Consider the following 17381-nt stretch of genomic DNA (forward strand, 5'->3'; position numbering starts at 1 on the left):
GGCATAAAAAAATAAAAAAAAAAAAATTATAAAATATGAGAAAACAATTTAAATTTGCTGTTTAAATTTATTGTTTTATTTATTTATTTACATATTAGCCCTCACATTTTTATTATTTCCTTTTTATCCATTAATATATAAAGGACGGAGAAAAAAAAAAAAAAAAAATGGTGGAAATTCTGTTAAAAAATTCCAAAATGTAAGCATTCAGACAAATAGAAATATCAAAATTGAGTATTAAGAGTAACTGTTTTTCAAATATCGTAGAAGCACATTAAAAAAAGAAATGATGTTTATATGTAAAAAATGAGTTATACAAAATATAATAAAAACATGCACATACATATTACTTCTTTTGTTGAGGTATTTTTTTTTTTTTTTTTTTTTTTGATCAAAGAAAACGAAAAGCTCCCAGTCCATTTTTAAGAGTACACTTCTTTTTTTTGTTATCTTTCTTAAAAACATCAGTCATCAGCAATATCAAGAATTAATGCAACACCTGCTAAAATCCACTTTTCAGAGCTTTCTTTTGTTTTTAATTTTATATTTGTTACATAAGTAGGGCCCCTAGATAATGTTTTATACACAGGGCATTCATAAACGTCGGTTTCAATTTTACCCATGCTAACAATAGGTTTGCAGTGGATAACGGGCATTAGAAAATATTTTTGTTTTGATGATGAATCACATAAGGTGTTTTTTTCTACATCATAATTTGCACCATCTAGATATAAACCATATATATAAGCCCCTTCTTTAGGGTAAGAATGAATGTTGTTCAACGATTTGTTTGTTACTTCAATTTGCATAATAATTTTATCTAATTCGCACTTTTCATTTCTAGATAATATTTGTTTAATCGCACTAAAAAAGCTATTAGGGTTGAACAGTAAGGAGATATTAAAAACTTTAGGTGTTGATAAAGGATCATTAAACCAATCAGATAAAAAGGTAATTCTTTCCTTTAGATTGTTTACCCAAGAAGATAAATTCCTATTACTAGAATAAGAATTATTTTTCCATAATTCAGGTAATTTATCTTTATACAAAGAATTCATAAGACTCTCAATTTTACTATTCATATTAATTTCCCCTTTAATTGCTAAACTTAATTCTTTTAAAGAACTTTTCATTACACTTGTTAAAGTATTCATTAAAGTACATTCTTGAAATAGAAAATATTGTAAAGGGGTAATTTGATCATCTGGTATGGATTTCATTAACTCTTCAACATTAAAAAACACATTATCTATTTCATTTAAAATTTCAGATAAAATATTAGATGTCTTTATTTCTATTGTTTCCCCTGTTGTTAATTCTTCCACAAAAGTAGATGTTTCTTTAAGTTTTAATTTTAAAATATTTTTTAACAATTTTATACTTTCATTTGTTCTAAAATTCATTTCTGCATGCTGATTTAGACCATATAATATGGATGATTCTACCACAATTTGAGTATCAATATATTTTAAAATTTTATCATAAGAATAGTTATTTGGACTGAATAACTGTATATTTTTTGAAAACGGAATTAGTTGCATTCCTTCTAACGACTGTTCTTTCATGAAGTAATTTAAATAAGTTTTACATATTAACATATCTTTATCATTGACTATATGACCACCATACATGATTTCCCCAAAAATATATTTCAAATCATTCCATGGTACTTTTATAGAATTTTGATTATCTAAGTAATTAAATAACACTTTTGCACTATCTCTTAGATCACTTAAACTGAATGGATATTTGATATTAAATCCTTCTGCACCGAATTTTGCTCTTTCTACTATGATAGAATGGAAATAACATAAAGAAAATAAAATATTTTTTGTTCTTATATCTTTTTCTTCATAATCATCAGGGGAAAAAAAAGTGAAAGCTCTTTTTAAATTCTCCTTAAAACCTGTCGGAGCTTCATTTGTTAATTTTATAGATCTTTCTAAGATACTAATAGGAATATTAGTAGTAATTTCTGATGTTAAGAAACACCTAAAATTTGGATGAGACCCTTCTGTAGAATATTTATCTATTACATTTTCTAAAATTAAATTAAACTTAGCCATTAAATGTATATTCTCAAGAACAATCCAATGTCCTTCTTTGTGTGATAACTCAAGTTTTGATAAAGCTATAGATTCTTGACCTTGTCCTAATGATACTACATGTAAATTGTGATTTAAATAAAATTTATATTTTTTTCCTAATAATTCTACGTACTTTATAAAATCAGAACCTGGGGTTAAAATAAATAGAATAGGTGTAGAATTAACCATAAAATTGTAAGAGGATTCTAAGGTATCAACAAAGGAATTTTTTTTTTCCATAATTTCTTCACTGTTTGGTAGTATATTTCTAATATAATTTTCTAAAGTAACTGTAATTCTATCTGGTCGTAAGGATCTAATTATTAATAATTTTTTAAAGGAATAATTATTTAGTTTTTTCCATTCCAATGGTAATTTACATATTTCTGGTTGAATTTCTGAACACCATTGTTTAAATTTGTGCTGAGCATCTATATGAATATTATTCGACAAGTTTTCAAACTCTTTAAATTTTGATAATAATAAAATATTTTCCCAACAATCGTCACTTAACCATTCTTTTAATGGGTTCTCGTTTATTCCTTTACCTTTTGGAGGTTTTAAGAAAAAGTTCAAGTAATCCATATTGAAATCTTTATCATAAATTTTTTTTTTTTCTAATAGTTTAAAAACGAATATGCAGTTAAACAGTAGTTTGTCTTTTTCTAGTAACCCTCTATTAATCCATGAATATATAGTTTTTCTAAAAGAGATAATTAATTTATTCATATGTTCATCATAAATACTATTCGATGCTCCATTAGTACTATCATCTTTATCATTTTCACCACGACCATCATTCAAATAGGATTTTGAGTCATAAAATTTATTATTATCCTGTCTGTTTATAGTGATCATATCCGTGTTGTTGAAGGACTCTAGTTTGCTGCTACTTGAAGAGCTAATATCATTACTACTTTTTTGGCTAGCATCTTTGTAGTCATTTCCATCGTTTCCACTGTTGTTATTACCACTACCGCCGCTGCTTACACTATTAGCATTGTGAACGGCTTCGATAGACTTAAGCAACAAGCTTATGAAGGAATCTAGAGAATACTGATACATATAGTTAATATTGTGCATAAGAATTAAAATAAAATAAACGATGGATGCTTCATTAGCAAGCGTTCTATATAATTCTCTCGTTTTGTTTATTTCATTTTCAGTATTGATAGAATCTGCAACTTGCCTTTGTATGTTAATAGATGTGTCTTTAGTAGTTTTTAAACTGTTGATTAAGGAGATGTTATCAATAATTGTAGATGACTCAACAGTTGAAAGTTGATATAATATTTCATCCTCCAAGTTATTTAAAATAATTTTATACTCATTTCTATTTTTAACTAAAATTTGTTTTTGTTTTTCTAATTCTGGTTTTTCTATATTAACAATAATAGCTAAAATTTGTTCTTCTAAACCTTCACATGTAACACTAAAATTGATCAGCGTGCATTGACTATTAACCTCAGGTTTGAAATGAGGATTACTTAATTTAGTTTGCAAGACAAGATTAAAAAAATTTACTTTTGCTAAATTTTCATTAGAAAAAGCTTTATTAATATTGCCTTGCGAGTTTTGCTTCTGGTTGTAGTTTTTGTAATTCATGTCTAGGTCACTGTTGAACTGATCTTGATTTTCAGTGTTCCCATTATTTTTGTTACCAGAAGTAGGGCTTACACTCGTATCCGCACTCACATTGGTGTTCATGTTTGCGTTAACGTTTGTATTTCCATTTTCGTTTGCATTCGCATTTGCATTTGAACTCGAGGTACTTTCAAAGAACGACTGAATTTTTGAAATCCTGCTAATAGCGTTTGGGTAGTTGAAGAGCATTTCCTCATTATCAATTTTGACATAAGTGTCATTTCCTTTTTTTATAAATTCTCTATTGAGTAAACCATCTATAACGTTGTCAATCTCTTCACTTATATTTTCAATTATTAGATACCCTCCTTTTGTAATAATATTTTTAATTTTTTTAATAAAATTTTCACAGTTGAACTGTAAGCATGTAATATTGTCTCCTCCCTTTACCTTTAGCCATTTTAATCCTTGTAGTTGTGGATCTATTAACAGAGGCCATCGATAACAAGTACTTACTATTAGAGCATTTTCTATACTTATTTTATCTTCAGGCAATTTTTCATTTTTCCATGTAGCTATTTGTATATCTTGTACCATTATATCAATAGGGGATGTAATATTATTAATAAGAATATTACTTTTTTTAATATGTTCTAACCATAAATTTTTCCATAATTTTACTCTAAAAGAGCTAGAAAAAACTCCTAAGTAAGTGATAAATGAAGAAAGCAATAAACAGTCACCATATATATATTTTTTATTCGATATAATGATAGCAATTTCGTCTGACCATCTAGAATATTCATCAGATAACATATTGACAAGATTTTCAGCTCTGTTTAATTTATCTTTTGATTCATTATATATTTTGATTACATTATTTTTTTCTTCATTAACTTCATTCATTTTTTTTCTTAATTTTTCTACACTATCTGTTAGTTCTTTCACTTTGTTTTCCAGTTGATCTAATTTTTCTTGAGCATTATTTTTATTATTTGTTGCTTCTTGCAACTTATCCATTAAAGGTTTCACTTTTTTGTATACATCATTATATTTTACAATATTAACTAGCCATAATGCTAAATATGCACACGCAGAAGACTTGGTTTTCATCATTTCATAATTAAAAAACTTTTTTTCAATAAATGGGGTTAACAAGTTGACTGTCTCTTCATCCATATTTTCTGCATCAAATTTTTGTAATTTACTTAAAAATTGAGTAGGATTGTTCATAATTTTTTGAGCAAATTTCCATGAATAATTTTTTATTTCTTTTAATGCTATTAACACAGCATGGGTGACATCTAGACATTCCTTAGGAGGGTTTTGTAAAGATTTCAGTTCTTGTATAGCTGATTTAGTTATACAGTTAACGGCCTCTTTTGCTTTATTCATTATAGGTAAAGCTTCACTTAATTCTTTGTCTGCTTTTACCTGAATTTCGATAGCTTCTTTAGTAAATACTTCTGTCTTCTTCTTTTCTTCATTTACGATTTGTTGTTCTTTATTTGTAACTTCTGTTGCTTCTTTTACTTTGTTTAAGATATCATTCACTTCGATTTTTTTCTCTTCAATATTCGTTATTTTTATTTCGATTTCTTTTTTTAACACCTGCACATTTTCTCTTGTACTTGTTAGTGCCAAGAGACCTTTATTTAATCTTTCAACTGACTTATCAATTTCGTGATTTTTAACGTGTAATAAATTTTTATAAAAATATATGTATTCAAGGAATGTTTTTGGAATTACATAATTGTATCTGTTTTTTTTCTCCAAATATTTTTTGTTCATTTCATTTGTACTTGTATGTACATATGCCATATGTTCACAAATATTTTTTTTTAATTCTTTATTAATTTCTACATCATTCAAAAATCTGTTAGAAACATTGACTAAAGCTTCATATGGCCATGGCAAAAAATAAATAAAACAAAAATTAGACAGGAATGATGGGAATTTAATTAATCTATCTCTGTATAAATTACTTATTGGTGAATGGGTAATGGCTATTTTAAAATTCTTTCTTATTTTACTTATATAATAATTAAATACGTCTTCATTACTTTCTCCTATATTTAAATATTTTATTTGATTACGAATTGAAGAAAAAATACCAAGGTATTCATCTTTCGAAAATAAATCATTGCATAAACCAGTGGATGTTAAATCATTTATATATGGCAAAAATGAATCTGATATATCCTTTTCCTTTAGTAAAAGGACATGTACATTTCCTGGTTTTATAGCACATTTTAAATGAAATTCTTGCATATCTGCCTTAAAATTATTTACATCATAATTATTATTTGTCGATATACTAAGTAAATTTAGTGAGTTTATAAAGATACTTAATTTTACAAGCGACTGTTTACCTGAGCCACCAAAACCAATTAACATTAGATGAGACACATTAAAGTCTAAAATTCTACACATTTTACATATCTGTATTATAGCATAATCAAATAAAACTAAAGGCAATTCTACATGTGTGCTGTTATATTCATTCAACTTTTCGCTCAACACTTCTTTTAATATATAAAATTTTTTAACATTCAAATACATTTTATCTAGACCATTCCTCACTGATATGAAGGAGGTAAAAATGTTTTTGCTTAGATCATATATACCACTACTTTTCTCCCTCTCCACTCCCTTATTTGTTGAACTGTTCATTCCCTTGCTCGTTTCGTAATTTCCCACCTGCAATCTGGGGTTCCCGTTCCCACGTACGTCTTTATTCTTTCCCTTCTCACTGGCACGGTCACTTCCACAATCGCTACCACTACCGGTTATACCACCATTGATTATATTATTGCTGCTGATTCCTAAATTATCTGTGCCAATGTCCTCCTGGGCTACACCCTCATCCGCCTCTTCCCCCTCTGTTACTACTCCCATTGAGCTTTTCCCATTGTAAGACGTTAGGGGAATAAACTGGTTTGATAATGAGTTTACCCTTTCCTTTTCGCTAGGGGAATCAAAAATAAGTCTATGTTTTTCAAAATCATCTTTAAAAAAGGGAAAATACTGTTGTACTAATTTGTTGAATATTTGAGTAAATATATTTATATGCTCATTTGATATTAATTTATTTATATATGCATGTTGGGTTTCATGAAAAAGAATCATTAACATTTTAAACCTGTTGTTATATATATCTGGATTTGTAGACTTAATTATATTGTAAAATACAGTATGTATATCATTTAAATTAAATAAATAATGTGGTGCAAAATTTGATAAGTTGAAAGATATATTTTCTGTAATATTACTGTACAAGTCATACGAAAATGAGATCATATTATTTAGTAAGCCTTTAATTGTGTCATCAAATTTAAGTAAATGTTGTTTTAGTATTATTTTATATATATTTTCAAATGTTTTAAAACTTATATCATCAATGTTTATAATATTAAATTTATTCTGTATTCTTTTATCTATAAATTTGTTTGTGTTATTGTTAATAGTACCTATAAATAATATATCATGAATAAACTTCTTTTCATCTAAACTTTCCCTATCATATATTAATTTATAGGTTAATAATTGACGTAAAAATTCTAATGTCTGTTGTGTATCACAGTTATCTTTTGCAGTTATATTTAAGTCTTCCAAAAAAAATATATGCTTTTTTTGATTTGGTGGACCATATGTTCTTGTGTTTCTCTTTTCTACATTATTTTCAATTATTTTTTGTAAAGCAAAAGAATTAGTATAATAATTAACACTTATTATTGTATGTGTAAATTTTTCAATATTCATATTTATATTATTCTTTATGCATTTAGTTTTTCCTGTACCATTATTACCATAAACCAATATTGGCTTATTCCTTTCTAGCGAATATTTTATCATTTTTTCGATCCTTATTAATTCTATTGTGTTAATATATATTTCGTCATAGTTATGTGGAAGCATATTCTCAATATAGTTATTTATACTTTTTTTTTTCTTTTTTTTCTTCTGCTGCTTCTTCTTATTATTTTTTTTCATTTTTTTCCTTTTCCTTTTTTCCTTTTCCTCGGAGTATTCCCCATTAGTCTTTTCATCCATCTGTTCATCTGACTGTCCAACAAGTTGCTCACCCAGCTGATCGTCCGTATCGCCTTCATCGCCTTCGTCCACCTCCTCTTCTGCGGTCACCTGGCTATCCTCATACCCCTTTGTATCATTGTCATATTCACTTGATTGCCATTTCAAATTCTGCAAATATAAAATGTCTTCATCCAAGTACTCACTCAAATGTTTCCAGCTGTTCTCATATATATTGTAAATGTAATTGCAGCAGTAGTCATTACCCATCTTAACTTTTAAGTTTGTTTTTATATTATTACTAAAAGTATTTTTTGCGTTCATAATTTTATCATCTACTATTAAATTGTTCAGAACCCACATGTACGCATTCATAAAAAAGCAGTTGTAATAATCCTTAAGTATTTCGTAGTTGTAATTAATTTTGTTGATAATATTTTTGTCTTCACTGTTTAAAGCGCTCTCTTTCGTATTTGTACTGTTTTCCCCACTTAACGTGCCCCTATTCTTGCCTCCGTTGCTTCTGCTATTATTATTATTATTACTACTGCTTTGTGTTGCGTTTTCTTCAACCAGTTCATCCTTTAAAGGGACCTTTTTTTCGTTCTTTTGCCCATTTTTCTGCTCATTTCTTTTCTTCCTTTTGTCTATTCCTCCTGGCTCTTCTGCACCTCCCTCTGTATCAGCAATGTCTTTGTCCTTCTTTAACGTACTCGAAGAAGACAACTCTTCGTTCAGTTCTTCACTGTTGAGGAAATTGTTTTCTTCATTTTGTTTGTTTTCAATTTTTTTTATGACCTCGTTAATATACTTTTCATATTTAAAAAGAAAGTAGTCAATGTAATTACATATCGATTTTACAATATCTAAGTTAGAGAGTTCAAAAGCAAATTTGCATTGCTTTCTTAACATTTCAATATTTTGTGTATAAAATATATTAAAAAGATAATAAAACTCAGTTTTTGCAATATTATTACTAAGTAAATTGATCCAAGAACTGATAAATAATTTGTAGCTTATATCTCCTTTATTAATGTAAAGAACACCTCCTCGACTGACCGTAGCAGGAGATGCATATTTCATATTTGTAATTTCAAAGAACAAATGCATTTCTTTAGTAAAAGGAATTCTTTCGTTACTTACTAGTGTTAACACTTTGTTATCATCCATGACTGTGTTCATACTTTCAATCCATTCTGCATCTATATTACCATCTAGTAATGTAATTTTATGTTTTATGTTTTCATTATATGGAAAAATATTCCTAGACATTTTCCTCATGATAGATGATAAAGCACCATCAACCCATTCATTATTTTTCGTTAAATAACCATAAAGCTCGTAAGATTCAATAGATTTAGGATTAATAACTTCATATAAGCAACTTTCATTTATTTTGTTTAAGCTTTTTATTAACATTTCAATGACACTTGATTTTCCACTTCCGTCTACTCCTAGTATAAAAACACAGTGTCTTACATCCATTAGATCTTTTAGCTGTTTAACCTTTAAAATAAAATTATCGTCAATCTGTAAATTTGCTTCTTTTATACATATTTTTATAGCATCGTCAAAACTGTAAATATGTTTTTCTTCCTCATTTTTTATATCTTTTGCACCATTTGTAGAACTGTCCAAATATTCGTTCTTCATATCCTTTTTGATTACTACGTCGGCATTATGTTGAAGGTCTTCTGGAGCAGCAATTTTAGAATCCTTCACAACAGTGCTATTATTTTCAAAAAGGGGGTTATTAGACATATCATTTTTCTTAATATTGCTAAAATTTTGCTGATTCGTACTACTACTGTTATTACTAATGTTCTGATAACTCTGTTCTGGGTTGTTAGACTTGTAATGTCTATCCCCATTCTGCTGAGAATTGTTCTCTTCTTCTTTAAAAATATTACAGTCTACGTTAGGGAACAGATCATTAATTAACCCTAGAAAGATAGGAATATCTTCATGAGTAATTTTTGGAATATTAAAATCTTTTAAAGCTTTCATTAAAATAACATCTTCATCAAAATTACTATATTTTCTTTTTAAATTTCCTGCTTGTATGAGAACAACCTTAACAGCTCGTAATCCCCAGTCATAATGAATATTTTTTTGTAACAATTCTTTACACAGTTGATATAACTCTACAAATTTGTATGATAACTTGTTTGCTTTTATAAATCCAAAAGACATTAACATATTCTCACAAATAAATTTTATATCTGGAACAATCATAGAACAAGATCTAAATAAATTTTTCAAATTTTCCGGTAATTCTGTTCTACCTGCATACCCAGGATTCATAGTAATAAAAAAACCACAAGTTTTTTTTAAAACTATTTCATCATCTATAAAATGAAAAACTGTTTTCTTTTCCTTAATAGCATCAAATATACATTTTATTTGAGTACTAACTACTGATAACACTTCTATACTTATACGATTAAACTCGTCAAAACATCCCCATGCACCTGTTTGTGATAAGCCGATACATATTTGTGACATATTAAAATAATTCATTTGATTACTACAGTTAAAAATAAAAATAGCTATTCCGATTGCTTTAGATAAATCTTTTGTAGTTTCTGTTTTTCCTGTGCCCGCAGGACCTGCTGGAGCTCCACCAAGTATTAGATTTAAAGCTTGTGTTAAAGTAATATAGCATTTATCTGTCAATGGGGTTATTACTAGCTTCCCGGAATTACCAATATATTCATATAAATATTTCGTTTTAAAATCACATATTTTTATTTCACATGTATAATTATTAATTTTTTTATCATACATCCAGTAATATTTTAATTGTGCTTGCCAGTCGAATGAAGTACTATCTGAAATTTTTTTTTTTATAAAAGATATGATTACATCTCTTGTGTGTACATCTAAGATAATCAATGATAATAATTTAGTTCTGATATTATAGTCTTCTGTTTTTTCTACTAATTTTATTAATTTGTTTATCCTTTCAATTAATAACTTCTTATAATCTATAAAAGCAGACTCATTTCCATTTTCTAACTCATCAAAACATTTATTTATTTCTTCTGTTACTATTATTTGGTTACATGTACACACTACTTGACTGATATAATTTGTTATCATTGTTTCGTCTCTATTCTGTTCGTCCAAAATTTCTGAGCTTATTTTTGCATTCTCCAATATACTTCTAATCGTTATTTTTAAGTGATTTTCTAAATCTTTTAAATAATTTTCTACATTTCCTTTTAAGTTTAGTTCTGTCAAAAATTCTAGATGCTCATTTTCAATGCTATACACACCTTTAGCAATGTATTCTTTGTATTCCCCCGATTTGCTTTCTTTCTCGTGTACCACTATCGTCCCGTCATCTGCATCAAAAGGTTTATTTTGTTCATAACTCACTTCCCCAACACTATTATCTCCATTCTCTTTCCTAAACTCAATCGTCTTAATAGCATTAAATACATCATTTATATAGGGCAATATTTTCAGCGGGTTTTTTCCATTGCTCAGTATATCCAGCAAAGCAATGTTTGACAAGAAGTAAAATCGTGGAAATGTTTTTTTTTTTTGGTCCAGGTAATCGTTTAAAGCTTTTTCACATAATTCTATATTTTTAAAAAATTTACATAATAAATAGAACAGATCTTCATTCAAGCATACTTGTAAAACATTCTTCTGCTCATACGCATTATTAATTATGTCTTTATATTCATTTTCTATATTAAAAAACATTTTACTCTCTTGAGGTAGCTGAGAGTGTATATCTTCAGAGTTCAGATATATTGGTTGCAATCTTTCGAATTTGTTCAAAAATTTTCTCCATATATTAATTACTTCATCTATTTTTTTCAAATTTTCCTGCGTATTTAATATAGTCTCTTGAATGAACAATATATATTTTTTTTGATTAATAAAAAATAAAATTTCTGACGTGTGCATATCTACAATTTCGAGTATCATATCCATGTTAGATATTTGAATATAACTTTGCTTTTTTAAAAATTCAAAATTCATCTGTTTCCATATCATGTTTATTTCCTTTATTTTATTTTCTATTTTTTTCTCTTTCTTTGCTTGCTCTATTACATCGTGAACTGCATCCACGTGTTTGTATAGCCTTAAGTCAAAAAATCCTTGCATAGTCAATTCTTTGTATTTAATTTTGAAATTCTTGTTGCTTACTCCACTGTCGCTGCTGTCTGTGTTGTTTGTCCTGCTGATGCTGTTCGTTCGATTTACACCTTCTCTACTACTTAAGTGGCTGCCTTCTACCCCTTGTGCCTCCTCACTTTTCATGCCACCACCACTGTTGTGCGTTTCTTCGTCCACTTCGTAGCTATACCCTACACCGCTACTTGTTTCATTGTTATTAGCTCCACCTCTGTTCAACTCATCATTGTTCAATTCACCGGCACTCGCTCCACCTCTATCCTCAGCACCGCTCCTCATCTCACCACTAACCTGTACCACGTCTTCGCCGCTCTTACTGTTGAAGGATGCACTTAGAATGGAATTATTACTATTGTCAAGTCCTCGCCTCTTTGAGTATAAGTTGTTTACACTTCCGGATATATTTATTATGATATTCCAGTGTCTGTCAAATATGCAGTCATTATTTAGATCGACTAGAAGTGGTAATATGGACGACAATTTTTTTAGCTCTTTAATTATATATTCATATATAGGTAAATGTTTTAACTCAAAAAAATTCTTTCTAATGTAAAGAAGAATAAAATCAATTATGTAAATATTGCTGTTGACATCTATATCTTTCCATAATTTTTTCTTTTCTTCTTCTAAAAAATAGATAATACAATTTACTAAATCCCACAGATGTTTTAGATCTCTTAGTTTTATGTCTATTTCATCTAACTCATTAAATACTGTTATGTCAATTTCAAAAAGAATTTCTAACTCGTTATGATATCTTTGTTTATCTTTATATATTTCATAGCTCTTTCTAAATTCATTAAGTTTTTCATAAGGATTACAATAAATGTCCTTAGAACTACTAGGTATATTAGAAAATATATGTCTTTTCAATTTACTTAGTTCTTCTTTAAAATATTTGATTTCCATTTTGATATTTTTAATTTCGTTATTTTTATATTTCAATATTTTTTCCTTTATTTCGTTATAATGTATTTCTACTTTTTCTTTGTTCTTTTCTATATTGTCGAGCACTTCATTATATTTAGTTACTATGTCAAGATCTTTCAAATTTTCCATTATCTCTTTAAGCTTTTGAAAAATTAGAGGAATAATTTTTCGACTTAGCTTCACGCTTCTCAGGTTCCTCATTAGGTTGTAAAAGACGTCTTTGTTTTTGTTCATGATTTCTGACTGCCTGTTTTCACTCACGGAAGCATCGTTTTTCGGCACCCCCTCTTTTTTTTCCCTACCCTCGGTTGTATTCTCGGCACCTCCGTCAACACCAACACCTACATTACTAATATCGCTAATGCTGCTCCTTGGTCCACTTTCGGCGGATTGATCAGAGCTTCGTACGCTCCTCTTTGACGCCGTATTTTTACCATTACCATCTTCCTTTTTAGCAAAAAACTCAACGACAGCTATTTCGTTAAGGTTGGATATGACATTTTCATAAAACGAGTTGATCGCGTATATAGCATCCTTGACGAAGTTCTGTAAGTACTCACTGTACAGAGATATATTTTGTTTGGTAAAGTTAATGAGTTTTTCCACTAAATTTTCTGAATAGAAGAATACAAAATTTATGGATTCATAAGTTTTCAGATGATAAAAAGTGACTAATTCCTCCTTTAATGATATAATTAATTTTTTATATACTACAACATTGGGAAATGAATGAAGAATATTTATATTCATAAGTTTTAAAGAATCTTGAAAATTATTATTGTATTCAAAATAGTTCGGATAAAGAAGTATTTCATTTTTTTGTTTAAACAATAAGAATTCTTTTTTTATATCAATATTCCAAACATGTTCATATTTTTTTAAGCTTTCTAAATATTTATAACATTTTTCAATAGTATTTTCAAAAAATATTTTAATTTTATTCTTATTATGATTGACACTTAAACTTAGCAGAATTTCATTTATGTAATCTCCACTTTTGATATCTATTCTTCTGATCCCTGAACAAAGATTCATAAAGTCATCAATCCATTTGTAAAATATACTTGTTACAGAAAATGCTTTCTTACTTGTTAACTTTAAGTCCATATTTAGTTTATTTCCTATAAAATTAATTTTTATAATAAATATCTGTTCATCTTTTTTTGTACATTTCATGACATCATACAGGTTATTAAATAAAAAGTTTGTCAATTCTATCAGTTTGTCTATTATTATATTATTCAAAAATTTAAGGTAATTTTTCCACATGCTGTTATTTTTTTTTATTTTCAAAATATCATAAGACTGTTTTATATACATGTTAATGCTTTTAAAATCTTCACTTAATTTTCCTCTCAACACGGAGAGGTTATTTTTATATGTATTTAAATAACTGTAAATGTCTTCATGTTTTTTTCTTTTTTCGATTATTGGTTTTTTTATCCAACTATTTGTTAAATTCAATATAGAAACTATATTACTGTGAAGAGTGGAAATGTTATTATAAATTTCTGACATGTCTTTATCCACTATTTCAATATATTCGTAAATATGATTTTCTGTCCATTTTAGTTCTCTTACTCCCCTTAGTAATGTTTTCTTAATAGCGACTAGCTTTTCTTCGAACAATTCTTTTTCTACATCCAAAGTTTTTGAAATAACGTTGTTGTATTTCTTTGTAATACTATTTAATATATTTATAAACTTTTTAAACGTATTAGCCTTGTTATATATATTCAAACAATCATCATTAACACTTAAATTATTTAGAAAAAAATTCTTTATATTATTTATGAACATAAATATGTATGGATGAAAATTTACATAAAACATGTCTCCTCTTATTTTAAATATATTTTCATTCAAGAAATTATTAACAACATCTATAGTTTCTCTAAACCATTCTTTGCTTACATCAGATATATATTTACTTATTTTTTCACTGATATTTCGATATATACTATTTATTTCATCTGACTTTTCGTTCTGAATCTTAAGTGTTTTCATTATCTTTCTTAAAGGGAAATACTGCTGTTCAACCCTTTTTAATAAAGACGTAAATAAATTTACTACTTCGCAGAAAAGGGGAGAATTTCTGTTTATGTTCAGTTGTTTCAGGTTCTCCTCCAAGTCTTCTTTATATTGTATAGACAACACCTTTACTTTTGAGTCTTCACCACTGCCACTAAGGCGGCCTTCACCTTCTTCACCGTTAATATCTCTTTCGTCGATTCCATCAACCTTCCTCACGTTTGCTGCTTCGAACGAATTTTCTAAGAACACCTTTTTATTGTTTTCTATAATCGTTGCGTTTTTTATGAACAGATTGTCCACCAGTACGAATTCTTTCTTCAGATCCTGACACAGAAGTAGTGTGTGTCTGACTAACTCTACTTCTATCGCATGTATATCTCGAAGAATTAGAAAGGAGTTTAACAACTTAATATTCTTTTTCAAATCATTGTCAAAGGAGTAGACAAAAACGCATATTAACCTTTTGTTTAGTTCTTTTACCTTACTCTCAAAGCTGTTATATTTATTTATAAAAATGGTTTCTTCTTCATTTAATATTTCATGATTTATATCTAAAAATATTTCATTAATTATGTTAAAATCACGGCATATATTGTGTATCTCTTCAGTTAGCTTTTTTCCCTTTTCACCTGGGATCTCAATCTTTTCAAGTTTCATATACGTTTGGTAAATTTTTAGATAATCAATAAGTAGCCTCAGTTTGTACATGTATAAGCTTACTGATGGGAAGTATATGCATTCCTCCTCAATTTCGTTGTTTGTTTCAGTACTCTCTTTGTTGCTTTGATCTACAATTTTATTGCTTGTTTGGATGGTTGTTTGGTCACTTATTTTGGCGCGATCATTATGGAGAGCTGAGGCCTTACCGAAGAAGACGTTGATCTCGTGAAGCGACTGCAACTTTTTGCTCTTTCCCTTATACAGCTTAAAGAGATATAAGAAGTGCAAGAGGAAATTCAAGGTAGCATACAATTTTCCTTTAAGGACATCTACACAGTTATAGATCGAGTTGATAATTTCCGGAGTATTAATATTCTGGTTGCATGTATTAATCAAAACTTTGGATAAAAAGTTGAAAACAAATTTACAATTTTTGATCAAATAATTCGACTTATCAACAGATTTTGATAAAGAATGTACAATGGGCATAATGAAATCCTTTTTCCTTTCTATATCATCTTGTCTACTACTTTCTAACTTTTGTAGAAAATGTATTACTGGTTTTAAATGAGTATACAGATCAGCTACTTCTGATTTATGATCTATTATTTCGTTTTTTATATTTTCTATAATATTTTTATAACTAGAATTTTTTTTTTTTTCTAAAATGATATTTATAATTTTTTTAAAACTCTCTTTGTCTATTTCATTGTATAAAAAGTTAATGTCTTCATTTTTACTTTTCAAATAATTTAAAAACTCACCACAATTTTCATAATCTCTTTTTTTATAATTCATAAAATTCCTTAAAATTACATGATAACATTTGATAAAATGTATTAGATATTCTTCTAACGTATTTACATTTTCCTCTTTTACCTCTGACGGTAAATATGGTAAAGTTAATTTTTCTTCTATTTCCCCATATATTATTCTTAAATTAAGTAAAAAATTATTAAATTTTTTTTTCATTTCTTTTAATAAAGTAGATGAATTAATATCCTCATTATTATTCATAAAATTAGAAAAAAATATCTCTAAAAACCTCCTTATCACATTCTCCGCATCACTGTTCATCTCTAAATATAAAATCTTCTGTTGAGGTGTCTTATATATTATTAAAAATTTTTCATATCTTCGTTTTTTGAAAATATCTAAGATGGAACCAAACACTTTGATACACTCCTTTTCATTAATTAGAAATAAACAATCTTCATTATCTTCACAAAACTTGTTTATCAACTTAACTGCGCACTCATCATTCTTGATGCTGTTTATTACCTCTTCCTTTTGGCACCCCTGAATGTTGAAGAAGTCCAGAGCGCTCGTCAGAATTTCCCCAACTCGGTCGTCATACTCGCCTCTGTAATCGCCACTATAATCTCCGCTGTCCTTGTTCTCATCATTCGCTTTGCTCATTATAGGCGCGCTTAGGGAAGTGTGTACGTGCGGGTATTTGTATATGGTTTTGCGTAAGTGCTTGCTTATTCACTTGCGTATGTATTTTCGTATGTATTTGCTTATGCACTTGCGTAGGTGTGTCTATATATACGGAAGGACAATTACAGAGTTCAACAAACAATCAACAGGATAACGTAAAGATAAAACCGCAAAAAATTGGACAAAAAAAGGATCGAAGTTCATTCGAAAATTTTAGATATTTCCCTTCCAAGTAACGCACATGTGCTTCTATTAGTCCGACATATATATATATATATATATACAAATATATTATTCCTCTCCTTTTCGCCTTTTTATCCTTTCTTTTCCTTTTCTTCCTTTACTTTTTATTTTTTTACTGTTAAATGTTTCATTAGAATTTATTAATGCCTCATGCACTTAATGCTTACGTGACACTCGATAACATCATTCTATTCATAACTAACAATTTATTTATTTTTA

The 17381-nt window shown here is 28.0% G+C and overlaps 1 protein-coding gene across 1 annotated transcript; it reads right to left on the reverse strand.

Annotated features, from left to right (window-relative positions):
* Positions 1-464: 464 nt before the first annotated feature.
* MKS88_003290 (dynein heavy chain) lies at positions 465-16898 on the reverse strand (the record flags this gene model as incomplete). The annotated part of the gene is made up of 2 exons (XM_067216368.1): positions 465-5563; positions 5657-16898. The coding sequence occupies 2 exons, from the start codon at positions 16896-16898 to the stop codon at positions 465-467; spliced, it is 16341 nt and encodes a 5446-aa protein (XP_067073022.1).
* Positions 16899-17381: the final 483 nt, after the last annotated feature.

Source organism: Plasmodium brasilianum, chromosome 10, assembly GCF_023973825.1.
Source record: "Plasmodium brasilianum strain Bolivian I chromosome 10, whole genome shotgun sequence".
Classification (NCBI taxonomy): Eukaryota; Apicomplexa; class Aconoidasida; order Haemosporida; family Plasmodiidae; genus Plasmodium; species Plasmodium brasilianum.